At 31.7% G+C, this 27,493-nt stretch overlaps 1 protein-coding gene and 1 long non-coding RNA gene across 2 annotated transcripts in view; one reads left to right on the plus strand and one right to left on the minus strand.

Moving 5' to 3' along the window:
* Positions 1-862: 862 nt before the first annotated feature.
* Positions 863-27,493, plus strand: part of Tat (Tyrosine aminotransferase) — a 40,770-nt gene continuing 14,139 nt past the window's right edge. Inside the window, exons 1-2 of the mRNA XM_072535324.1 lie at positions 863-1,153; positions 7,262-7,583. Of these exons, the coding sequence (XP_072391425.1) occupies positions 973-1,153; positions 7,262-7,583 (503 nt within the window). The 5' untranslated portion in view covers positions 863-972. The remainder of the gene's footprint in view (positions 1,154-7,261; positions 7,584-27,493) is intronic.
* Positions 12,926-20,430, minus strand: LOC140442812 (uncharacterized). The gene is made up of 3 exons (XR_011951150.1): positions 19,996-20,430; positions 19,693-19,816; positions 12,926-13,612 (listed from the first exon to the last, which is right to left on the minus strand). It is a non-coding gene; the product is annotated as an uncharacterized lncRNA (long non-coding RNA).

Consider the following 27,493-nt stretch of genomic DNA (forward strand, 5'->3'; position numbering starts at 1 on the left):
AGTTAAATAAAATTAGTTAAACCACATTGTGCTTCAAGATATGAAAAGAAAAATCTAAGAGACAGGAGAAGATATGATTAAAGACATTGAAGTAACAAAAGTTCTACTGGAGAAAAGACATGATGAGGTAACGAGAACTCTTGAAAATATCTGGCAACCCTAATTTTCGTCAGTTTTTTCTCAGGCAACCTTGTATCATCATATTAAGAAAAAATTAGCTTTAATTTAATATAAAAAACATGCATATAAGTCTTGAGCAGCGTAGGTATTTTATTTAAAAAATAAATGAACAAAATAAAATTTTTGTCAAAAACTAATTACTATTAATTGAATTAAAAATATTTGCGACCTTTTTTGACTGGCTACCTATTATCAATGTATTCTCCTATATTAAATGTAGGTATTTAAAAATGTGAGTTTGATGAACTACGTAATGAACGTAGTGATTCTGCAGTAGGATTTTGTACCATAACTACAAACAGCCATTTTAAGTGTAGTAACAAACCGGTTTAATATAAAGAACTTTAAAGATAGGGCGTAAAAAAAGATATCGCGACCTCTCTTCCTGAACCCTAAGGATTAGATATGTACATGGGCTTAAAATATATAAATAACAATATATTTACATATAATTTAAAAAATATATACCTATTTGTAAGTAGGTAATATACGAGAATATTCTAGATATTAAAAGTAACCATAATAGAGCAAAACCCTACAGGTATCAAGGGAAAAAAATCTGCATAATTTCTCTAGTTTCCAATATGCCAACCAATGTTTAATTTCCGCAAAATTAAATATTGATTTGCGTATCACCATTAAAAATAAACATAACAAAACGTCTTAAATAGTTGAGTAACACTCCGAAGAACGTCAGATATCACTTAACCCTTGATAAAGATATACATTTGTTGAGTTCATATTTTACATCAAAAGTGGCGCACAATTGGTTTTTGAAATTCTTGTGTGAGCATGTACGACCGTAAACTAGAGAAAACAGCAAGTGTCAGTATTATAGAAGATCCAAAGGTAGAAATTTGGAGGATTGAAGCTTCTACTGCAGCAAAGAATACAAGAAATTTCATAAGAGAAATTGTCGATAATTTGGATTTGCAGCCGAATCCAGATAAAGCTGTCATTGCGCTATCTATAGGTCAGTATATTTTTAATGATTTGGCGTTACCAACTATACCATGTCTATTTGAATTTTAAATTGTTACAAATATGAATTACATTCGTACAAAAATTTTCTCAAAGTTTTGAACTCTGACTACGTAGCTCAAAGGTCACTAAACTAAAGATATCAAAAATATTATTGCTGTCGTCAAAATCAATTTGAGTGTTTTTAATTAAACCATAGTGATTAAAAAACACTATTAGTACTTAATTGAGGTTATTATAAAGGTTTATTCTATGTTACAAATTTTAATGTAGAGTGTTGAAACTGCAGAGAAATATTTGGCAACGCGTGCGGTAGGAAACTTTTTTTTTTACTTGAATTGCCGCATCAACCATTTAAGGTTATAAGCGGGTTTGACAGATTTCACAGTTACCAAATATACTAATTACAAATTACAAAATCATAATTAAGAGGGCATTTGAGATCTCTATTTGCAAATCAACCAATCTCCACCCTGGCAAAATTGCCGTAAATCGTAATTTTTTACCGTGAATATATTTGTAAAACCTGGAACCACAAAATTCGTTATCCATAAACTTTGATCGCTCAAAATTAGTTTTTTGTTGCTAGTTTCTTGATTGTTATTAAAATTTTCTTATAATTAAAGTAATTATAGAGTGGTTCGCAGTAAACGTCGTCTTCTTCAGGGACGCTTGAAACATTTTCGTAATGTGTTTTTGAAATAAGCCAGTTTCGGATCATTTTGCCATTCTTTGCCGTAGTGGCTTTCCAATAGCTTCCTTACGTCCCTCAATTTCTCTTTGCTAATGTTGGACAAATTCCGGACTCATTTCATTTGGATTGATGTTAATGGTCGATCTTTCTTTTTTTTAAATACTTCTGAATAAACCGATGCTTGAGTTGTAGCTTTCGTCTCCCTTATTTTGTTTTCTTGATCTTGCCAAACAAATCCTTTTTATTTTCGATATCTGAAAGTGTCAACAGTGCTTTGAATGTAGACAATAGTTCGGTTTTCCAATAGTACACCTTGAAATCTATATTGGGGAGCTGCAAAGTTGTACTTTCAGATATTATTTTAAAATAGTCCTCAGGTGTCGGAATAACTTGCATTTTTAAAGCTTTTTCTCGATCGTCCCAAACACCCTGTCCGACGGCAAGAATGAATGCCATCGAACGGGATACACTATTCAATATACTGTATGTTTTTTGGAGCTTGTATCCACCAGCGACTTGCCATTTATAAAATTATTTGGTTCTTACTCTGGCCTCCACATCCGTCATACATTAATCTTGCGACACTGATATCTTTTAAATCAGTATTAGACAGCCTGTGATACATTGCCGAAGCACTTGATTAGAGCCCTTGCATACCCACCCTCTGACCATACATAGCTAAAACAATTTTCCTTCGTTAATGGGGCTTTAGAATGTCCCACTAAAATTGTCACGTTATGTAGATATAGCTGTCTGCTGTAGTACGCTAGTTGATCCGGGACTTTAAGCAGCGGAATATTTTTTTGCAAGTCGAAGGATAAAGTCAATAATTCAGGCTTAGATTCCTTCAATAATGCAAAAAAGGCTTTCGATCTAAGCTTGTGAATTCTTTAAGCGGCCATGAGGGATTGCTTCACCGATGGTGTCGTTTCCTTTGCGATTTTTTCAGTGAGCGAAAGACATGTCGAATACATGTCCGTCTGTGGCGCCTTAAATGAAATGTTGAATTTTCTATTAAAAATCATTCGAAAATATCCTTTTTTACCTGTGTCTCTGGTTTGGCTTGAGCACCGTAAATTTTCCAAAGTTTATTAATACTCAGATCACCTGATGCATACTTGCACTCATTTCGACCCCTACAGTAATGAGACTCTACGCATTTTATAATTTTAATAAATTCGACCACGCTCCTCAGTTTCTCTTTATATAAATACGTTCGTTTGTCTTCTCCCCTTTTCTCACATGGAAGATTACTTTCTCCTCTAAAATTGTTCATTATAGTTCGGAGTCGGCTCCTTGTGATCCTTAAATTAGTGAAAGTCTTTTGGCAAATGGGTAACTTGTCATCTGGACCTTTTATGAAACACTTGCTTGTAGTCGTCTTATTACAATTGACTCCAGTTTTTGGGCGACGTCTGCGAACAGGGGTTAACTCTAGGAATTGCAGTATAAAGGTGTCTTGTTTAACTTACTCTTCATTTTTATGAAAAGCTTTATAAAATGCCATCACACCCGAAATATTGAGTTTTGTACACTGAGGCTCTCCCGTTGTGCTTGCATGTTGGTATTTTAGGCGTCTTCGTTTCCCCATACCTACAAATAAATTAAATTCACAATATATTTTAGATATTTAGTAATTATATGTAAATCATTTTTTGAATATAAAAAACAATGAAAATTATACATGTTCCTTGCATTTTAAGAAAACTGCCAAGTATGTTGCACTCACGACAGATGACATTTTTTCTTCTATATAGATCTAAACATATACTAACCTCAGCCAATCTCTCACATTTCTCGTCCATTTTTCTGGCTGTTCGATTCTTTTTCTACACTTTGTAGGCGTTAATACTTCTGGTATTACTAAATTTCAAATTGGTCCATTACTAAATTGCAAAAACTTTAGAGAATAATGTTCCTTTTCTCAGCTTTGACATTAGTATGACCGCAATCTTAAAAATCACCGACCACGTGATACAATCTAACGCTCTGATTGGCGCAGAGGGATATTGGTTGTTTTGAAACCTACCCGACTTTGGAGAATGGTCGTTTTGAAACAACAACCAATTTTCTCCATTTAATTTCAATGGGAGTTTGGCAGTTATGTTACGAAGTTTATTCATAGTTGGATGCATCTTTTTACAAGGAATCCAGTGGCGTATTCAGGTTACATTGTCCAAAAAGGGAAGTCGGTTGTTTTGCAAGGAGAGGTCTCATTTAATCAACATATGTTGTGCAGTTATTGAATTCTAGAATTCACATTTTTGTTGCCAATTTTTTACATAGATATGTTTAATATTGAAAGGGATATCAGTGAATGAAATTGCCATCGTTTCAGTTTGATCGTCAGTAGCAGCTTTCTTTGTAAATTTATCCACTTTTTATTTCCTGCGATACTTGTAAGAAGCCAGATTAATGTATTAATTGTCCCAGGTATACATACTCGTCTATGGGCGACTACGAACTCAGACACGCTACCTAGATTTTAATTGGTTCAGTTTTATAGTAGGATTAAAAGCGACTACGAACTACTCCACGCTTCCTAGGTACTTAGATAATATTTTTGTGAACATATATAGTTTTTATTTTACTTTATTGTATTCAAAAAGGAAACCAATTCCCAAACATGAGCGAACATTTTAAATGAATAAATAATGAAACTATAACAATATAATTAAATAAAGTTTATTTCTAAATCTACATTAACTTATATACAATAACAAAAACTACAGTTAAACAATAACAATGCTTAATTCTAATGTCTGATTAGTGATTAAAATAAGTAAGAGTGAACACTATATTTTAGATTTTAAAAGTTAGCTGCATAATAATTGCAAACTGACTTAATGAAGTCTAATTTAGTAATGTTTTGATTAACGTAATATTCATTTAGCCTATTTTCAATAAAATCAACTTTTCTTTTTGCCGTTTTATCAAGTTTTTTTTTCGAATCTATGTGCAGTTCTAATTTTCACATATACTTCTGCTTGAATATTTAACAAAATGTCTATAAATTTAAATAGGTCAGGATGTGATTTATATCGTTAAATTTCTAGTGAAATGATTCACATGCGTTTGTAGTAAATATAAGAGATGATGAATTTGAAGCCCACATGTAAGGTGGAAATGTTGAATCTTCCGTTAAATATTTATCAACTAGGTAATCACAAAATTGCAAAACTTTGTCATCTTCTGGCATAATATTAAAAAGTTCATCAGAAAAAAAGTCACCAACATCATTTGTCTAAATAAGGAATGCCGAAAAATAATTTTAAATCTTTTCTAATAACTGTTTGATTTTTATATTCCGAGGAAAAACCTAAATTTTGAATTTTTCGGTACCAATTTTGTGTTAAATGAAATTTGCAACAAAAAATAATAATGTCGGGCCACACTAAGTTGGCTGCATTTTGAATTGCTATTTCAAAATCGGAAATTATTCGCATCGGTTTGAAATTTAAATTCAAATCTGTACATATTGTTATTAATGTATCAAAAGTACTTCTGTACGATTGCTGTGATTTATTTGTTAACAAACAAAATACTAGAGGAACATAAAAACCATTTTTGCAGCCATGTATAGCAAACATCTGACAAAAATATTTAGAACAGTATTGAAAAGTTCCATCTACACAAAAAGAATCTACATTACACAAAAAGTAAAGATTTGTGAAACAACTAAAAATTGCGGAATAATTTTTCGTAGATAATAAAAAGTTTTCACCTGTATTTGTTTTTAAATTTAAGTTCACTAACACTTGTAGAACTTCTTCCTGTGACTTGGGCAATGATGGTGTGGATTTTAGTCTTGCAGCATAGATATTTCTTCGAACGCAAGAAATGTCTTTCGTCGTCAGCGGTAAATTGCTGAACTTTTCCTTCCTCAATTCCTTGTGGACAATCTTTAAAGGTCTTTCACATATACCTTCTACAGCTTTCCTCTTTGTAGAATTACTAACAATTTACCGGTCAACGTGAATATCTGGAGCATGATTATGCTCAACCGATGCTTTTTCAAGAATAATGTAATTTTCATCACCTTCCTTTGTGTACACCCTTTTTTGATGCATCGCCATCTAACTTTTCCATCTTTGGAGACATGGGCCTTTGAATATTTATATTCATTAATTATTAATAAAAGTTCTCCCCTTTGACTAAAGTCGTTGGATTCGCCATTTAAAAGTTAAACAATAACGGATAAAACTATATCGTAATACTTGCAAGTGAAGTGAATAACTGAAAATATTTATATTCTTACTTTTAACTATAATCAAATTTGGGATTTCCGGTCATTAAGACTTAATCCCCAACTTTCTCGGCGATGGGACACCAGGTACTTGGGATTAATGGGCCCAGGTAGTTCGTGGGGCAGTTAGATAACGCCGTCGTCTATTGTGTCAAGGGCATTGTTATTTATTATCATATCTTGGACATTCACTAGCTCGTTGTACATGGTTTTTGTCTTTGTCAAGTTCATTTTTAATCCAACTTCATTGCTAGCTGTAATTAGGTCGCTTATAAGTTCTTGTAGTTTTGCAGACTTAATAGCAATTAGAACGATGTCGTCTGCAAATCTTAGATGACTGACGTATTCTTTATCAATACATAGGCCATTGTTCTGTCAGTTTATTTTGCTGAATATATTTTCTAGAATTGCAGTGAAGAGCTTTGGTAATATTGCATCTGCTTTTCAAACTCCTCTTGTAGTGGGAAATTCTGGAATGTTTCCATAAATTTTTACATTAGCTTTTACTTGTCTGGATATATTTGCTAAAGTCTCTGTACGATTTGCCAATGCCTTGATATTACTGCCTCGAAATCTATGAAGGATATTGCTAGCGGTATTTCGGATTATTTAGCTATACTCATTAGTTCTTGAAGCTTTTGGATTTGATCCAGAGTACTGAATCCACTTTTGAAGCCAGCTTGCTTTCTTGGCCGTGCAGCATCTAATGCATTTGTTAATCTGTCATCGATGATCTTTGTAAATATCTTGTATATGATTGTTAGTAGACTTATAGATCTGTAGTCTAGTTGATGATAGTTATGTCGATGATAGTTTTAGTCGATGATAGTTAAGTTAATGATCTTTGTGAATATCTTGTATATGATTGGTAGTAGACTTATAGGTCCGGAGTTTAGTTAATAATAGTTAAAGTATCCTCTTTGGTACATTCCTTATGAATAAGAAATGTGTTTGCTATATTTCAGTGGTCCTAAATATACCTGCTAAGATTTTCCAGGTTTTTGTGCCAGCTTACTTAAGTACCTAGTTCAATTGTTATACCATCTATTCCAGCTGCTTTACCGCTATTCATTTTTGTAATTGGCGATTCTACTTCTTTCAGAAGGACTTTTGATACATGTTTTGTGTGTGTGTTAATATAATATCTATGTTAATTTCAGGAGATCCAACGGTTTACGGTAATCTCAAAGCTGCAGATGAAACTATCGATGCAGTAAAGGCTGTTGTGGAGGAAGGATTATTTAACGGTTATGTGGCAAGTACTGGGCATCAGGATGCTAAAGAAGCCGTGGCAGAATATCTTTCAAATGATGGTGTTGAAATTAGCGCCAGAGACGTAATTTTATGCAGCGGTTGTTCGTCTTCGTTAGAACATTGTATTACAGCCCTAGCCGATGGCTCAAAGAATCATAACATTCTAATTCCACGACCAGGATTCCCTATTTACCGAACCTTGGCTGAACATATCGGAGTTGAAGTAAGGTAAGTTGTTTCTCGTCATTTTTTATTACCGCTACTAGCATGAACAGAACAATATTTCAAAACATATTGCATTATCAATGAGATAGAGGTTCTTCGTGGATATAAAACGTATAAAACTACTTGATGATTTTGTCTGTTATAAGAAATACATAGTAGATATTATTATATCTGTATCATCTTACAAAGTATAATACCTACTGCTTAATTAATAAATAATACACCACTTCTTTTCATTATCATTATGATGCTCTTGGTGTTATACTATTGTATAGATTTTGTCATGGTCGTTTTCCAACTTTGAATGTAACGTTAGCAATACTATTTAGCCTCTCTTTGTATGTATATTTCAAATCTAATACAGTAGACTCCCTCTATAACGAGAACTGAAATGGCAGACTAATTACCTCGTTATAAGCGGATTTCGTTATATCCAACAACAATAATATTGTGCATACATATGAATATGTAGTTTTCTAAAACATTAACTTTCTATAGTGAAGCCATTCGGAGCAATATAAGATGCTAATAAATATTGTTTTAATGGCGTTTTTAAAACAAAGTTGTTTACTTTTATTTTCAATGAAATGCATTAAATCAAAAAAGATTTGTTTACTTTTACTGTCAAGGATATACGTTAAAACAAAAAATCTGTATTCTGTAAATATGTATAAAGCGTATAAAGTTATTTTGTCATTTTTGACTTGACTGCTTTAAATTGTAAAGTATTCTATCTATCATATTTTCTAAAGGTGTGAAACAGTTTTATGCTTCTTCATTTGCGTTTTGTCCTTGGATAAAGTTTCTGACAACCTTTAAAACACTTTCCATATCTTGTCTATTAGGACCCATATTATTAGGTGTGAATGGTCAACCCAATACAATGACACTTGTGAATCATAAATTTTACATTTCCGACTAAGAATCATAAATTGTAAGAAGTTTATTGCGGGCGGCCCGCAGTTAAAAAGGGTATTTATTTATAGCTACGGCCGGGCCAAAACGTAAAAAATACGTTTTTCAATCTTATTTTCTCTCGTTATAAACAAATTTACCTCGCTATAAAGGGTTATAGTTCAATATAAATTTCACGGGACATCTAATGTACCTCGTTATAAGCGAAACCTCGTAATAACCGTGTTCGTTATAAAGGGAGTATACTGTATCTTTAAATCAATTATATATTAATTATAAATTGAAATATATCAAATACATCAAATACTTACATATTACAATAGTGAAGGAATTCTTTAAAAATATTAAATTGTATATGTGTATATGTTAAATAATGCCTTTGACAATATGCAGCCCCGTCTAACACCTTTTTCGACTGTGAAGATCTCGAAGAGTTCATTTTCTAATCGCATTTCTGCTTTTTGTTATAGATATAAGTTTGAGATCAGTCTTATATCATTACCATCGAGTCCTGATTTTTTTAGGATATCGATTAGTTTCCCATGTAGGACTTTATCAAATAATGCCTTCTCGAAATCAATGAAACATGCCTACACATTGCAGTTGACATCCCTGGCTCTCTGTATATGAACTTGCAAACTAAAAAGTGCTTCCCTCGTTCTGAGTCCTGCTCTGAATCCAAATTGAACTTCACTCAGGTGTTCTTCTAATTTGGTGTATATGCGCGAATGAATGATAGTAAGGAGTACTTTAAGTACATGGCTCATCAAACTAATTAATCTATGTTCTTCACATTTTCTAGCGTTGGCTTTTTTAGGAAGTGAAATGAATATTGATAGCAGCCAGACTTTTGGTAAGTAACCAGTCTCGTAGATGCTGTTGAATAGCTACTGGAGCTCTTTTTTGGCAATATTTACCAGCCTATTCCCAACAAGTTGAGTTTAAAAAAAGCCTTTTACTTACTAAACTTACTAAAACTTTTAGGTAGCCACATGATGCACCGCATTCTTTTTTGCCTTGGTGGTGCCGGACTTTGTTGCAATGGTCCTTTAAATGTAATCTAGCTCCACTCAGTTGGATAAATGTTTTTGTTCCCAAGACAAACTTAAATCGGATATAATCACTTTTTAATATGTTTATTCAGAGTAGATCCACTGTAGAAAAAGGGATGATAATCTGACGGCATTGCTTTTAGTAGTTGCGAAGCGAAGTATTAAAAGACACTTTATGAAATTGATAAATTTTAGGAGACCTAACGTATGGTCCTAAAGTTTTGGGAAAAATTTCACCTGGTCTGATTGAGAAGCAAAATTCATTTAACAAAGAAGGCCATGGAATTGAAATGTCATCAGTTATTGACATTTAATAAACAAAGCAGAATATTTTGGTTTGTGCTCTGCAAAATGTCTTATAAAATTGATATTCGTCGAGGTGTTTATAATATGGTTGGGCGAATATCGAAACGAGATATTGTTAATATTTATCGAGATCAAAACATAAGCAAAGCGACAATTTATCGCACAATCAGAGAATGTGAAGAAGGGATACCATGTGTTAACTTGCGTAAAAGTGGCCGACCGCGGATTTTGAACCATATAAGAGAGGCAAGACTGATTGAACCAGCTAAGAACAAAATTGGGGTCTCACAGCGAAAACTGGCCAGAAGATTTCATGTTGGAAAGACTACAGTATACAGGACCCTATCGAGTAACAATATTATCTACTGGAAAAGAAGGAAAGCTCCAAAATACACAGAGGATCAATTAGAGAGAATTCCGAGATGTTGCCGCCCGTTAAGGCGAGTGCATTTCGTCAACAAGTTAATCGTGATGGACGACGAAAAATATTTTACTTTGTCCAACTCTGAGATGAAGGGTAACGATGGGTTTTACACAAACGATTACGAAAATGTACCTGATGAAATAAAATTCAAAAGTAAGAAAAAATTTGAGGACAAAATTTTAGTATGGTGTGCAATTTCTGAGGCTGGCTTTATCTCACAGCCCTACATTGGTGTTGTTCGAGGCGAAGCCTTAAACGCAAATATTTATATTCAAATATGTCTCTCTAAATTGCTTCAGTTTATGAACACACATCATGCAAATGATCAAATAGTCTTTTGGCCAGATCTTGCTTCATGTCATTACGCGAGGATCACACTGGTACGAAACTAACAACATTACCTTTGTACGGAAAGCAGACAATTCCCCCAACCTACCTCAGGCTCGTCCAATTGAAGAGTTCTGGGCAATATTAAGTCGGAAAGTCTATAATAACGGATGGGAAGCACAAAATCAGGAACAGAATCAGACGCCGCATATATACAAAAATTAGAGAAATTGACGCCGAGGTCGTCCAAAGGATGATGCATCGTGTCAGGGGAATTATTAGGCAAATCGAAAATAATGGTCCCTTATCTGTCATTTGAATTTTGATTTATAATAAGGATAGTTAAGTTAAATTGTTGAATAATTTAATAAAAATATAAGATTATTGTGGTCAGAGTTATATGCTTTTGAAATTTTTCCCAAAACTTTAGGACCATACGTTATGTCTAGGTCCCTAAAATAAGGGAAGTAGTAATGGTATCTAGTAGTAGGAATATAAACTCTTATTAGTAAACACTACATCATTATTATTGGTTAGGCGAATGGATCCAGTAATCCACAATCATATTTTGAGTTACACATACACACATATAACACACACACACACATACACACATATACATACATAATTGTGGGAATGGAAATTACAAGTGAAAGTTTTTATCGAATAATGATCAAGAAATGATTGCTAAATAAGATTGTAAAAAATAATGAATCTGTAAGCTAATAATAAAAAAATATATACAGAAATAATAACACTTTAAATAAAAACAAACATCTCAATACGTAATATATTACACGCATTACTTTGTATTTGGCCCATAATTTTTTTTATTATTAATGCATCTTGCTGAATAAAGTTCAAAGCCGTTATTATTACTTCTAGGTATCTTTTTTGAGTTTTGATAACCTTTATATGAAAGTAGATAAACTATTGCGAATTATTTGGAAATATTGTTACGTCGAATAAAATATATAACAAAATATTATTATATTATTTTTAAAGTTAATATATTGCAACAAATAATTTAATACTCCTCAAATAAAAGCAAGAAATAATGGAAAGATCTGTTGGTAGTTACAAAGTATCGACGAGTTCAAATTAACTGAACGTGGAAAGCAAATGGAAGATATAGAAAACTAGTTTTTTTTTAATTAAATTTCCGACATCTTAAAAAATAATTACAAAATAGGTTACAAATACGAAGTTGAAACAACATTTAAAGAAATCAAGATATTTGATGGATTCGACCGTTACTTGATGGAAATTCATTTTATGTAACAATAAAACACTGAAAACTTTGTTTTCAAAACTTCCACAAAATTTATTTTAAATTCTTATCACTATAGCTGTTTCGGCTGATTGCCTTTCTTAAGTGATATCATTGTTTAAATAGGACTAGTTAGACAATCCTTATGGAACAAACGTTTGATTTTTATTCTGCCGTCATATGGCGGCCTCTAGTCATAAATTTAAAAAACTATTCACAGAAACTTAATTCTCAGCAGGATTCTATTCGAGTATATTTTTACGTGTCTGGTAACTTATGCAAACCTGTACACGGGTGCCAGATTGTGAAGAAAATATAAGATTTTAATAAAATGCTTATTGTTATTATCGTTGTATGCGTTTTGTGAAACATAACTTGACTATTTCGAGCGAATATTTCAAATTGTTTTTCTACTTTGAGACTTGATAAATCTAAACCGGTTAGTAATCTATTTAAATGAAGCAGTTATATGCTGCCTTTTTTTAATTTTCATTAGTTTACCAGATATTTAATTTGGTTATATGATTTGTTAGAAAAGGATTAAATATTTAATTGAAATAGACTCGACTGCTATCGTCTTAACACTCATGCGGAGGTTTATTTTTTAGTCAAGACTTGAGTTTTATCATTGTTTAAAAAAAAATCTTTTTAAACAATGGTTTTATGTATGTTTTGAGAAAATTAAATTTTCAATCTTTTAATCTTTAAAATGACGTTTGAAAATTTATGGGTATGGTTTTTTGATAATGGTTTTGAAACAAATAAACAGATCGATATGCCACAACAAGAGGCAACACATATTTAGGGACAAATTAATCTATGTGTTGGGATAAAAGGAATAATAATTAACAAAACTTTAATAAATAGTACCCTTTATTTTATTTATTTATGTATTTTATAATATACACACCATTTTTGTATTTCTGTTTACATAAATGAGAATGTTTTTTTCAATCAACTCGCCCGATATGACTGTTTATGCAAAAATAAAATTCGCGTTATTTTAATAGTTAGATAACACGTATGAAAATTCTAATATCTACACCATAGACAATATTAACAAAATAATAATTCAAGGTAAAAAAACAAAACAAAATTGTTTACATTAATAGTTATAGAAATCGATTGTAACATTGTTTGCATGAACTAAAATAAGCAATGTATGAGTTGGATCTATGTATGAACCAGCAATACTAGTTTAAAAATATTAGATCGATGTTTAACTACAATGGTATCAAGTCCAACAAACGTTATGATAGCAAAGTGTTCAAGAAAAACTGCAGCAGAAAACTGAGTTTGTGGCTTTCGTGCAGTTTGTACAGATTTTGTCCTAATCTTAACCAGTCTCTTTTTTTAGTGCTGTTATGCGAGTTTTAAGAAGATTAATCCGTATTCGAGATGCATGTAATCTCCTTTAAAGTGTGTGATAATTATGAAATCTTTTTTTCTTGACCAATGGTGATAACGGCATATCTAAAAAGCTCATCAACAAAATCGTCAAGTTCAGAATTATCACTGTGCGAAACAGTATTGGCACTGGTTGATGGTTGTTTTTCTATTGAATACGTATGAAAAACGCGTGGTGTCGTTAACGAACCTTCCTCTTCTACCTCACTATATTTTTTTGGTATAGCAGTACTCGGTAAATATTTTGCATTTAGATATTTTTGGTCAAAATGCTTACTGCATAGATTTTTTTTTAAATCGGGTAGCTCCAGACTTTCCAATGCAGCATTACCTACAACAATATTATTATTAACACAACTGAAAAAAAGCAACTTTCTGCACAATAAATTAAAAAAATAAGTTCTGTATTTAAGATATAGATAACTTTTAGATTTAGATAATTTTTAGATAGGAAAAAAAAGAAATTAATTACTATTTAAATGGGAATAAGCCACAATTAAAGGTTAAAATACGTTTATTGACGTTTCCATTTCCACTTCGGAAATCGTTCTCAAACATGTTTGTTTTTTAGAACGATTTCCGAAGTGGAAATTGAAACGTCAATAACCGTATTTTAACCTTTAATTGTGGCTTATTCCCATTTAAATAGTAATTAATTTAAAATGCCACAAGAAAATAGCTTCAGAACAATATTAGGAAAAAAAAAGATCCCATATCACTACCAAAAACAAATTTTTGATAGTCCTATGGGATCTAGTCATGGATGATGTTATCAGTGATTGTATCAACAATTACACTTTTTTCATTCCTTTTATTAAAAGATATGTAGATGATTTAGTTTTGGGACTTCCTAAGCCCAAAATTAATGAAATAGTCAACATTTTCAACAATCATAATCAACATATACAATTTACAGTTGAGGAAGAGGTAGATGATTCTCTAGTTCCTTAGAGAAGGTTTCAAGTCCAGTGCTTTATACAGGTTGGTGAATTGTTTGCAGTCGGTAAGTTTGGTATGGTTGATTCGTAGTCTTCTAATAGTCGATGCTTCTCTTCTAGTTATGAAGTCTAGGGAGAGATGACCAATAAAAGATTGAAGTTTATGAAAAGTTGTTTTGCTCTTTTGCTATAAGTTTTGTCAAATATCCTCTACTGACTTTTTAAAAACGAATTTCGAGATTCGTTAGCTAGTTGAATTGGGGTGACTTCAGTCACCCCATGGTTGGTAGCTTCTTTGGCAAAATTATCTGCTGTTTTATTACCAGTAGTTCCGGTGTGAGAAGGCAGCCATATGAGAGAGACTTACATCGTAAGCAGAGAGATTTTGGTATATGTCATGAATGTTTTGAACTAATAGGTGGTCAGTGAAAATTTTATTGACTAAATGGATATATGAAAGTTAATCTGAACAAATGGCAATATGTCTGTTTTGATGGGAGATGCATTTAAAAGCCAACAGAATACTATATAGTTCACCTGTGCAAACGTTGCATATTAAGGGTAACCGAGATGATCTTACAAGTTCATGTTTAGTGGTTACTGCGCAACCAATACCAGTGGTAGTTTTAGAAGCATCTGTATAGAAAATTAAATTCTAAAAATGCTTTCTTTATAAGAAGGTTAGTAGATTCAAGTTTGTTAAAAATGGTGAGTGAGGTATATATTGAAGGGAGATCTTTAGCCCAGAGGGGAAGTAAAATTAGAGGAAATGAACTAGTCTGAAAAAGGTCAATATTTTTAAGTAGTGGACAAATTAATTGAGGTATAGGTTTTATGATAAGGTGTTGGTTATTGTTAGTGGAAGAAGACGCCATTGTGGCAATTAGGGAATGAACGGGATTAAATGGATTTGCGGATGTTGATGCAGCATACGAAAGTAGAAGTGATTATCGTCTTAGGGTAGGAGAAAGTTCATTAGATTCACGGTATACACTCTCAATAGGACTAAAGCGAAAAGCGCTCAGACCTAGAAGAAGTTTTATCGGCACCCCATTGAAGATGACTGAGGGTTTTAAAACAAACAAACAAACTTTTAAAACAATTGATTTTAAGTTCAGAGATTTGACTCTTTCAATTTAATCTGGAGTCAAACATAAAACCGAGAATTTTACATTAATTAACAGCAGAAAGTAGAGAATTGTTAAATAAAATTTTGGTTAAGGGAGTGAAAATTCTTCTGGAAAATTTTACTAATTTGGTTTTGTTCTCAGTGAGTGATAATCCTAGTTTGTTAGATCTATCTTGAATTAGATTTACTACACTTTGTATAAGTTTATATGAGGTTGGGACCTCACCAGGGTTGAGTTACCAGTGGATATGATAACATTTGCCATGTTATTATATCCACTGGTAGCTTTAACATCCTAATATATAAGACTAAATAATGTAAACTAAATTGTAACATATAACTTTTAACGGGTTTTTACCCAGATATTTAGCGGCTCAAAACATTTTCACCTAGACACCGATGATGGAATATAGATTCCAAAAACCTTTTGTCTTCATGACATAGCCCATTTGGGTTTTTTAATTTATATACCTTTTATAATGGATTTTAACAAAAATTTTTTTTTGTAATGATTTTTCTTTTATATTAGTATAGATTAGGGCAAGATCTTTCATTAACGATTATCAGCGGTATGTCAGTGGTAAATTTACTGGCTTCATTTAGAGGGTCGTTGGTGCCTAAGGAATTTTCGAGAAATTTTTCAAGATAATTCTAGAAAACCCTAATTTTTGTAAATTTATAGGATTTGAGTGCAGCTTTTAGTTCGAAATAGTTTATAAAAGAGTTCGGATAATTGGTATCTTGTGAAACTAAGGATGAATAAGGAAAGGGTGAAGGAAGAAAAGAGTATATATGGTTAGGTCCAGATTTGTACCAAAACTTTTATTTTATCAAGTATAACCTTTTGATTAAAAAAGGGATTGGATATTTTAAGGTTATTTTTTATTAACAATTTTTTTTTAAACTAGACTTTGGCTAGTATTTGAAGTACATAAAGTTTTCTTACTTAATTAAATATCGTGTCTAAATTTGGCAAAAGATGAAGTTAAAATATACAAAGAGCAGAAAACACAATGATATATGCCTATTGATCATCTGATGTTCCGTATTTCTTAGGGACTGTTCGATTAGTGAATGCGGGATGGAAGGAGATACATTTGAAATAAGGATTCTTTTGGTCGCAGAAAGAAGCCTGCAGATAAAGATGACGGTGAAATTAATTATGACGTTCAGTGTATTAGTTGATCAACGATGTCAGTAGAAGTGAGGAAAATGTAGATTCGATTATTCGAAATGCGAGATTTAAAAGCAATATTTTTTGGATAAACTATTTTACCAATTTCTTTAATATATTCAAATAAAACAGTATTCAAAATGGAGTGCATGACAATAACTTGTCCCCTTTTAGAAAACGAACGGGAAGGAGGTCTAGAGACTGCGGCAACGACATATGATTTTGAGTTGAAACTGGAGTTGTTTTGTGTAAATGTAAATATTTAATTACTGTTCATGATGTGTAGTTCTGGTTACCCAGACCGTAACACAATACCTAAACGTGAGTACCTAAAGGACCCTCTCCCAAACTGGAAAGAAAGAAAAAAAGGATCTCACCTATTTCTTGGGATTTTCTCTGGTTTTCTTTAATTAAACCAATATAGCCACAATTAAATTCGACTATTGAAATATAAAACCAAATTTGATACTCGTCTTCTAATCACATTGTGATTAAAGAACTTTGCTTCGTATTGTTAACTCGTCGATGAATTAATTTATCTGTTTAACACATCCATTAGGAACTTTAACAAGGGTGTTTAACCTTTGACAGTTATTTGATGTTTTTTGAATCGATTATTTAAAGCTTTATTTATAAACTTCACCATTTTATTAAACTTATTATTAAAAAAACGGTTTGCAAAAGTGCTTTTTAGCTTCTAAACATTTATACTACTTTTGATATTTTTCATGTCATACGGCTGTACGTAGGCTCAATGAAAAGCTGACGTAAAAGCACAATTTAAAAAAAAACAGAACTTTCTATAACCACTAACAAGAAACAAGCTGAGATATTGCAGCGGACAGATCTCCCTTGCATTTTTCTGTGGCGATATTTTACGAGTACCATTATTTTAATGTTTCAAAACTAATTTACTTCTTCACTGTGTATGCTATTGATAAATCGAATTATAAAAATTAGATATTCTTTTACAATGTTCAATTTTCAGCTCTTAATGTTAATAAACAATGAAAATATTTGCAATTTCTTAAACAAGAAAAAAAATGCTATTTGATTTTCTCTGGGCCATAGAAGGTTTTGGTTTTTTTTAATGTTTTTTTTATTAGCTTTATATTGAGCCTACATACAAGTGTATGACATAAAAAAGTCAAAGTTATTAGAAATTTTTATATGCTAAAAATTTGTTACTCTTCAAACTGATTTTTAAAAACAAATTTATTATATTCTTGATTTTTTTTTTAAATAATTTAAAACGAAGCCATAAAAAATCGGTTGCTATTTACAAAATATCCCTAGAGTGACTGTTTGGACAAGTACAGTTGTTTAAATAATCGGTCTTCTGGATAAACAAATTGAATAACTCATAAACTGTATGGTCGTTCTGTATGACATTTAGCACACTTTAAAAACTCATTAACTGCCATAATTTTAAATAGTTGTATTACATATCGTTATGCAAAAAGAAAGTTATTAACATTTATAAATTATACTTTAAAAATAAATGTTTTTAAATTATCTCGGTCAATTCTTTATGTATTTTAATTATAAAAATATCAATATTAGAGAACATTTTATGATCTATAACTTTTATTTTAACGTTTTATGCGCATAAACTTTTTTCACTTTTTACGATTGTTTAAAAAAAAAGCAAAGCAAAATTAGCTAAAGTCTTCACATAATTGTCATCAGCTACCCCTCATATACCTTTTAGAGACTTTAAATATCTGTTTTTTCAGCTTTTTTAGAGTTGTAGATCATAAAAAGTAATGTAACTTTTGAGAGTATCTAAATTAAAATACAAGAAACTATTAATCGAAATAGTTGCAAAAAACCTTATTTTTGCAGTTATTTATAAATTAAAATAACTCTTTTTTGTGCAAAAACATATAACATAGCTCCTTGAAATTATGGAAATTAATAAGTTATTACAGTGCGCTAAATGTCATCAGAGCAAATAGTTTATAGGTTATTTAATCTGTTTATAAACATTTATATCTTTGATATCGTTTATGCCACAAACTTATATAGAGGCTAATGAAAAACTGATGAAAAACACACTTCCTAAAAAAAAAAGAATCTTCTATGACCATTACGAGCCAAGCGAGCATTTTATATTTAAAACCAAAGCATTTTATTCTTAAAATCATACTTCCATTGTCTATTAACAGTAAAAGATGAAAATTGAAGGGACTCTAAATAAAGATCTGAATTATGCGATCCAGCTTACAGATGGCACATGCGGTAAAAAAGTAAAAATTTATAACCCGTTAAAATGATGGTACTCGTAAAATACCTCTTCGGAAAAGTAGAATGGAGAACCATCTGAGCTCCGTTTTTTTTTTTTAGATTTGAACTTTTTTAAAATAAATCGCGCTTGTAAAATTTGCAATATCTTGGCTTCTGTGGCACGTAAAACATATTTTTTTTTTTTTTTTAACTGGGGTAGCTCAACAAAAAGTTGTTTAAATAATCGCTTTCCATGATAAACAAATCGTCACTATTTTTATTAGTTACATTACATACCATTATGCAAAAACAAAGTTATTAAAATTTATAAATTTCTGCAAAATCAAGGGTTTTTTGCAACTATTTTGGTGAATTCTTTATATATTTTAATTTAGAAACTCACAAAACGAAGAACTTTTTGAGATCTACAATTTTTATTTTAACTATTTTTCTCTAAACTGGATAAAAAACGTTTTATAAGCAAAAGAATGACCTCTCACTTTTTAAAATTGTTTAAACAAAAACAAACCAAAATACCTGTATGTCTTCACAGATTTATTATTAACTAACACTCGTATATCTTTTAGAACCTTCAAATATCTTTATAAGATTTTTACGTGTAATCAATGATTTTTTTACAGATGGACTGGTGTATAAATTAGGTCTCCGATAAAGATGAACTTATTTCTACTTTTCAATACAATAACTAAAAATAGGTAGCTAAAGAAATACATATTTAAATATCTAATATTTTGTTTATGTTTATTAACTTGATATTTATTCACTAATTTGTTTTTCCGAAGTTTATTATATCATAATTATAATACCAACGAAAACGTAAAATTCAAATGATGAATGAAAAAAAAATAAACATTTTTTTAAGTTAATTGCGTAACGGAAACGGTGTAAAATAAAAGAATATAAAAAAGTTTCTATTTACTTACCAGAGTGTAATATCCATGTTTGACAAGCCGAAAGATTTTTTGTCGGAAATCTGAACATTCTTAAACCATGAATTTTGTATGATGATAAACCACATTTGTAATAACAACAAATATTTCCAGCCATCTGTAAAAAACGATTTATTTAATATGGGAGTAACATTATTTTAATTTAAAATCACTTTTTTCAAATATTATCGAATGTATGTATTATCCGCTAAAATTTATTTCTAAATACCTAATTTGTTCATTTCTCATACAAATGTTTTTTGTTTTAAACACACAGAATTAAAATGTTTTACTTACCTCGGACCAAATTTTTGTAATACACTTCCAAATAAAATAAAATATTTAAATTCTTTAAACTTATTTAGATATAGGAAGATTTAGAAGCCACAGTACGTTTATGTACAATTTTAGTTGACACGATATTTACTAGTTGATAGTAATAACTCTATTTTAAGTGAATATCTTAAGTGATTCAAGGTCTGTTTTTTGTTACATGTTTATTTGTAAATAAACCTTTTGCTACTATGTCAGTGAAATATTGCAACGCTGGTGAATTTAATTCAATGGATCAAAAATGGACGTTAAGTTTAGTCTTTAACTTTTTCACATAGCACCATCTAGTATAACGTATATCAAACAAACAATGGTATATTAAAATCTATTGAGACAGAAAGAGTGGTGACATCTAGTGACTGTCTCAATTAGAATCAAACAAATGTATACATTGCGTTGGCTAACTAGTTCTATTTAAACAATGGTGATATTCCTCATTAAAAGAATGATTATGATCTAGAAGGTGAAGTGCGTATGTAGAATCTGTTTTTCTATTATTGAAAGCCCTTTTATGTTCTGCTATTCGTTTATTAAAATTTCTACCTGTGTGACCAATGTAAGTTTTTGGGCAGTCGCCACATTTAAGTTTGTACACACCACTGTGTAAGTGTTTTTTTATGTTGGCTCTTGTTGTTTTTAATATATTTGCCTAGGTTGTTATTTGTTCTGAAAGCTGGTGTTATTCCTTTTTTTTTATGTGTTTGGCTATTGTTGTTGATATTTTGCCTGTATATGTAATCGAGCAGAAGGTACTTCTACTACTCGAGCAGTACCTTCTGCTCGATTACATATACAGGCAAAATATCAACAAAAATAGCCAAACACATAAAAAAGAAAAGAATAACACCAGCTTTCAGAACAAATAACAATCTAGGCAAATATATTAAAAACAACAAGAGCCAACATAAAAAACACTTACACAGTGGTGTGTACAAACTTAAATGTGGCGACTGCCCAAAAACTTACATTGGTCAAACAGGTAGAAATTTTAATAAACGAATAGCAGAACATAAAAGGGCTTTCAATAATAGAAAAACAGATTCTACATACGCACTTCACCTTCTAGATCATAATCATTCTTTTAATGACGAATTTAAAATTCTCCACATTCAAAATAAAGGCCTTAAGCTATCTTTGTTAGAATCTATGGAAATCAACAAATTAAAAAACACAGATATAATTCTGAATGACCAGCTTGAGACAAACAGTTCTCCCCTCCTCAACCTATTCCATTAGAGACTATAAAGTGTAAACCCATGCCAAAAACAGATCACTTGAGAAAGGCAATCAGCCGAAATAGCTGTAGAGATAAGAATTTAAAATAAATTTTGTGGAAGTTTTGAAAACAAAGTTTTCAGTGTTTTATTGTTACAAACCAAGATATCTTAAATGCGAACTAATCTGCCCTCCTATATATGAAGAGCTGAGACTAAGCGTCAATCAGCCAGTCACAGCATGATCAAGATATCACAAGCTAAAAGCCTGATAAATATGATAAACTTAAACCCATAAAATTATTGAATCGAGTTTAGATTCTTATGTGGTTTAACCATTGATATTGAATACATTGATAATAAGTTGTCTTTGACAAATATTTTAATAAAAAATTAGGGTTGCCAGCTGTTTAAAACGCGAGGCATCAAATATAAAGTAAAATAGAGTTCGGGTGCAACGACACTGGTTTGACAAGTGATAATATGTATATATTATATATGTATCGAAGCATGCTTTAAAAACTCACATAACTGACACTTCAAACCAGTATTTAATTTTATCTTTGATACCTCGCCTTTTTAAGAGCTGGCAACCCTAATTTTCGACGATTTTTTCTCAGGCAAATTGATACTATCATAATAAGCTGTAATTTGATATAAAAACCATGCATATACGTCATGAGCAGTGTATTTTAACGAAATAAAATGTTTGTCAAAAATTAATGATCATTAATTGAATTAAAAAATATTTGCGGCCACTTTTTGACTGTCAACCTCTTATCAATGTGTTCTCCTAATTTAGGCTTCTCCTAAGGCTATAAGAAAAATATCATTAATAATATCGAGTAATGCATTTGTATCTGTATTCAAAAGTTGTGATAGCGCTTGGATACGGTGAGTGAAACGATAGTGGAGGTATACAACTAAATTTTTTGTTGCATCATCGGCTCTATGTCATGAACACATTTTCCAAAAAGAACCAACAACGTAAGTGGCGTAGGCTAGTCCAGATGGCATATCGAAAACGAAATTGATTTCATGATCAGAAACACAAAAAATATTGTCCGAGATGTTTTAGTAATTAATAAAATCACTGTTGGAGGTAACCATCGGTTGGTTAGAGCAATAATATTGATATAAACTTGGAAATAAAAAGTGAGAAACTAAAACAAATAAGGAAATTATTTTAGAGTTATTACATGATTGTTTGCCAAAAATATATAAGCCTACATTGGCATGAGACCGATTGCTTCCTCAATCAACTCTCCTTATACCAATATTGCAAAGTTTTTGGCAGATATCTGGTCTAAACCTTATGATTATAAAAGGTAAAAGAAATAATAAATTAGACTTACTCACAGTCAATTTAATTTAACTAATCAGACGACCGGTTTCGCTTTCTACAATATGCAAAGCATCTTCAAACAATTACAATAGTTGACTTGAGTTCTCCAATCAACAATACAAGATAGTTTGACACATGTCCTTTCAACCATCAATTAATAGAGTACCGGGATGTAAGTAATGTTTTATTTATTTGTTTATTTATTAATTCATTACAGTTTAATAGACTATTTTACCAATTTGTGGGCCTTACCTTGTCTGCTTAAACATTTTATTCATTTTGAAAAACCACAGACATGTAATATTGGCATAATTACTGTAATTTATATAATTTATATCACCTATCTTTGTTTTATCTTTATTAGACAACACCCTAATATGGGTTTATTATTTTCAGCATTTATTTAACTTTGTATCGTGACCTGAAGATGCTTTGCATATTGTAGAAAACGAAACCGGTCGTCTGATTAGTTAAATTAAATTGATTGTTAGTAAGTCTAATTTATTATTTCTTTTACCTTTTGAAATGGACTCACACAAGCAACACATTCATCTTATGATTATAATAATGATTTTAACATAGTTGATTAACTTCAATTCAGTGAATTCATTAATGAATTCTAGTTACCACAAGAGGAAGCTGACAGCCTCGCAAAAGAAGGAGCTAATACCCCATTCCAGGGTCCGGAACCCTTCTGTGGACTATCGAAAAGCCACATCAGAGAGGAACTCTGTACCTGGGAACTCAATCAACTAAGATCATATTGGTCTAACACACCAGGACAAAGGCAAGCAAAAAGGCTCATAAAAGTGTCGCCTACTGCAACAAACCGCCTTCTCGAAATGAGTAAGGATATGGAGTAAGTTCTATAGGAAGAAATGAGTAAGCAAAAAGATATCAAAATGGTCACTGGCCTTCTCACTAGTCACTGCCCTTGGAGATATCATCTCAAGAAGATGGGCAAATCAGATAGTGAGAACTGTCGTTTCTGTCACAATGAAAAAGAAACGGCAGAAAATATACTATGCAACTGCGTAGCACTGTTCTGCAAACGACTAAAATTCCTAGGAGAGGTCAGTCTGGCGTCCTCTGACATGAGAAACAAGTCACCTGGGAAGCTAATCAACTTCATCAGAAGTATTGGGATTCTAGAGTTTAACTAGATTAAGGTATGCACAAAAGATCTCTATAGGTCGAAGTGCGGTGAGGCCGCATGGCCTTAACTACCTCACATAATCTAATCTAATCTACCACAAGAGTACATTTCAGTGAGTTTTAATGTTGTTTCCTTGTTTATCAACTCACCTTTGTCAAGTGCCCTGACTTCTATAAATAACTGTTGGAGCTCTATTCAACCGAACTCTCCTGTTTCTTGGGATGTGTTTTCAGAACTATTGCAATTACTGTTTATTACTAATTTTTTGCTTTATGATTATAAATATTATCCACAAATGTTTGGAACACCTATGGGTTCTTCTATTTCACCTGTCCTAGTGAATTTAATAGCTGACCCGTTAAGATCGTTGGATTTAAAAATCCCTTTTATTAAGCGTTATGTGGATGACCTAATTCTAGCATTACCACTTGACAGGACGTCAGGCACCCTGTCAGTGTTCAACGGTTTTGATCGTCATCTTCAATTCACTTGTGAAATAGAAGATTCCATCACCAAGAACATACCTTTCTAGGATATGCGTGTTTTTGGACGGGCTGATAAAGCCCTAGTTACAAGTTAGTACAGGCAACCAGTGGCTTCCAACAGGTTTCTCAACTGTCATTCTTGTCATCTTTGAAGTACAAAACCAATCTCATCCAGCCCTAGTTATAAGTTAGTACAGGCAACCAGTGGCTTCCAACAGGTTTCTCAACTGTCATTCTTGTCATCTTTGAAGTACAAAACCAATCTCATCCAAGCCCTTAGTATCAGGTTATACAGGATGACACATGCGGTTAATCGAAGGGAATCCCTTCTTTTGCTGAGAAGTATTCTTGTTGAAAACTCCTGTCCTCTTTCCTTAATAAATAAATATCTTTCCTCCGAGAGTTACGGCTCTGTTATTAATGATTTACCCAATGTTTACTAATTAAGGTCAATTTCTAATAATATAGTTGAAAGTAAAGTTCTGCGAACCACAAGACATGGGCCTCCCTTGACCTCCCTTATATATGTGTTACATTCTCAAACATCCAACTGCCCTAAATAAGAGAACTGACATTAGCAAGTTGAGGCTAATTTATCATTCTTTGATTTTACCCAAAATATCTACAAAAATATTTTTTTTTTTTTGGAAATTGAGTATGTGTTTCACGAAAGACGTAAGGATTTGTGTCACCCCAATATCTCACGTTGTGTGTGTTAACATTTCCATCGAGAGAAAAAATACTTTTTCCACTAAAACAAATTAGATATTTTTATGTAATCGGGCTGTTGGTTAATTTTATTGAACATATTTTCACAGAATTCTAGTCTTCGGTCGGGGTCATCGTTTGAAAGTTGGTGCACAATTTTTAATTTGTGTGGATGAAATTTGTATTCAGCCAACACTCGGTGTACTGTCTTTTGACTGATTCCATGAATAGATGCAACTTAGGCTGTAGAAGAAGTAGGGTTCACTACCATTTCTGAAATTATGTCAATTTTTTTTATCATCACTAATTGTTGGTCGACCAGATCGTTTGACATCTTGAATACTACCTGTTTGTTTAAACTTCCGAAGAAGCTTCCTCAAATAAGCTCTCGATGTAGGTCGATCAGGGTAAATACCTCTCATTAAAAAACGTTCCGCTGCATGGAAATTATTTCCACATTCACCAATTATTAACACGGCTGCTGCTTTGTTGGCTACAGTACGTACCTACAATTCTGTCTTTGTAAAAATTTAAATGTCTCGTTAAACAATAATTAAACTAAATATTAACTAAGAACATCTAACTAAAAACAACTTGACTAAACTAAGCAGAAACAGAAACTACATATTCAGGTATAAACGCGTTTGCAAACTAAAAATAACTAGAGAATTGACGAAACTAAGCAGAAACAAAAACTAAATATTGAGCTATAAACGCTTTTGCAAACTAAAAATAACTAGAGAATTGACAAATGTCAACTTTTTTGACAAGTAACCAAAGGCGGACGTTAGAATTTCTTTTAACTAAATGCCAAACTAGAATTTTAGTATTTATTTAATTTATTCGTCAAAATCATCTTAAATCCAAACAAAATTATTATGATTGAATAGGTACCTATATTAAAATAATTGTAGTTTCGCATTTAATTAATAAATATTCCAACGTTCACCTCTGGTTAATTGTCAAAAAAGTTGACTTTGACGTAAAAACAATTAGAGAATTGAAAAACGTCAACTTTTTGACAAATAACCGGAGGCGGAGGTTTTAATATTTATTAATTAAATGGAAAATTACAATTTTAGTATTTATTTAATTTATTCATCAAAATGAGCGTAAACTCAAATAAAATTAGTATGGTTAAATAGGTATTTTTAATACCTTTCAAACGAGGTATCACTTGACATAAGGTCCTATTTAAAATTATCTGTCACAGTGGCGCTGTAACGTCATCTGTCACTATTACGTCACTTGTTATGACTAGTTAAGAAGCTTACGTCTGTTTTTTACCTCCCTCCAAATTTCACTATAATGAGTATTCAAAATTGAACTATATAAGTTCAAAATATACGAGGGGGGGAACGAGGACCCTTAAGCTAGCGGGGACACATGAGCGGAATCCAATTTAACCTATGTAATATTTTTTCACCCATTTTTCACTAATTTATTACCATCCCAATAATTTTTCACCACCAAACCAACCTTAAGGGGAGCGATTCTGCTGGCTTAAGATTCAAGCTAGCAGAATTCAAAAAAGAAACTTTTTGTTGATGGCATATTTTTTCACCCATTTTTCACTAATTTATTACCACCTTAATAATTTTTCACCACCAAACCACCCTTAATGGGAGCGATTCTGCTGGCTTAAGGTTCAAGCTAGCAGAATAATAAAATAAAAAATCTCTTTGTTGATGGCATATTTTTTCACCAATTTTTCACTAATTTATTACCACCCTAATAATTTTTCACCACCAAACCAACCTTAAGGGGAGCGATTCTGCTGGCTTAAGGTTCAAGCTAGCAGAATTCAAAAAAAAAACTTTTTGTTAATGGCATATTTTTTCACCAATTTTTCACTAATTTATTACCACCCTAATAATTTTTCACCACCAAACCCCCCTTAATGGGAGCGATTCTGCTGGCTTAAGGTTCAAGCTAGCAGAATTCAAAAAAAAAACTTTTTGTTGATGACATATTTTTTCACCCACTTTTCACTAATTTATTACCACCCTAATTATTTTTCACCACCAAACCCCCCTTAATGGGAGCGATTCTGCTGGCTTAAGGTTCAAGCTAGCAGAATTCAAAAAAAAAACTTTTTGTTGATGACATATTTTTTCACCCATTTTTCACTAATTTATTACCACCCTAAAAATTTTTCACCACCAAACCCCCCTTAATGGGAGCGATTCTGCTGGCTTAAGGTTCAAGCTAGCAGAATTCAAAAAAAAAACTTTTTGTTGATGACATATTTTTTCACCCACTTTTCACTAATTTATTACCACCCTAATTATTTTTCACCACCAAACCCCCCTTAATGGGAGCGATTCTGCTGGCTTAAGGTTCAAGCTAGCAGAATTCAAAAAAAAAACTTTTTGTTGATGACATATTTTTTCACCCATTTTTCACTAATTTATTACCACCCTAAAAATTTTTCACCACCAAACCCCCCTTAATGGGAGCGATTCTGCTGGCTTAAGGTTCAAGCTAGCAGAATTCAAAAAAAAACTTTTTGTTGATGACATATTTTTTCACCCATTTTTCACTAATTTATTAC

This window comes from Diabrotica undecimpunctata, chromosome 6, assembly GCF_040954645.1.
Source record: "Diabrotica undecimpunctata isolate CICGRU chromosome 6, icDiaUnde3, whole genome shotgun sequence".
NCBI classification, from domain to species: domain Eukaryota; kingdom Metazoa; phylum Arthropoda; class Insecta; order Coleoptera; family Chrysomelidae; genus Diabrotica; species Diabrotica undecimpunctata.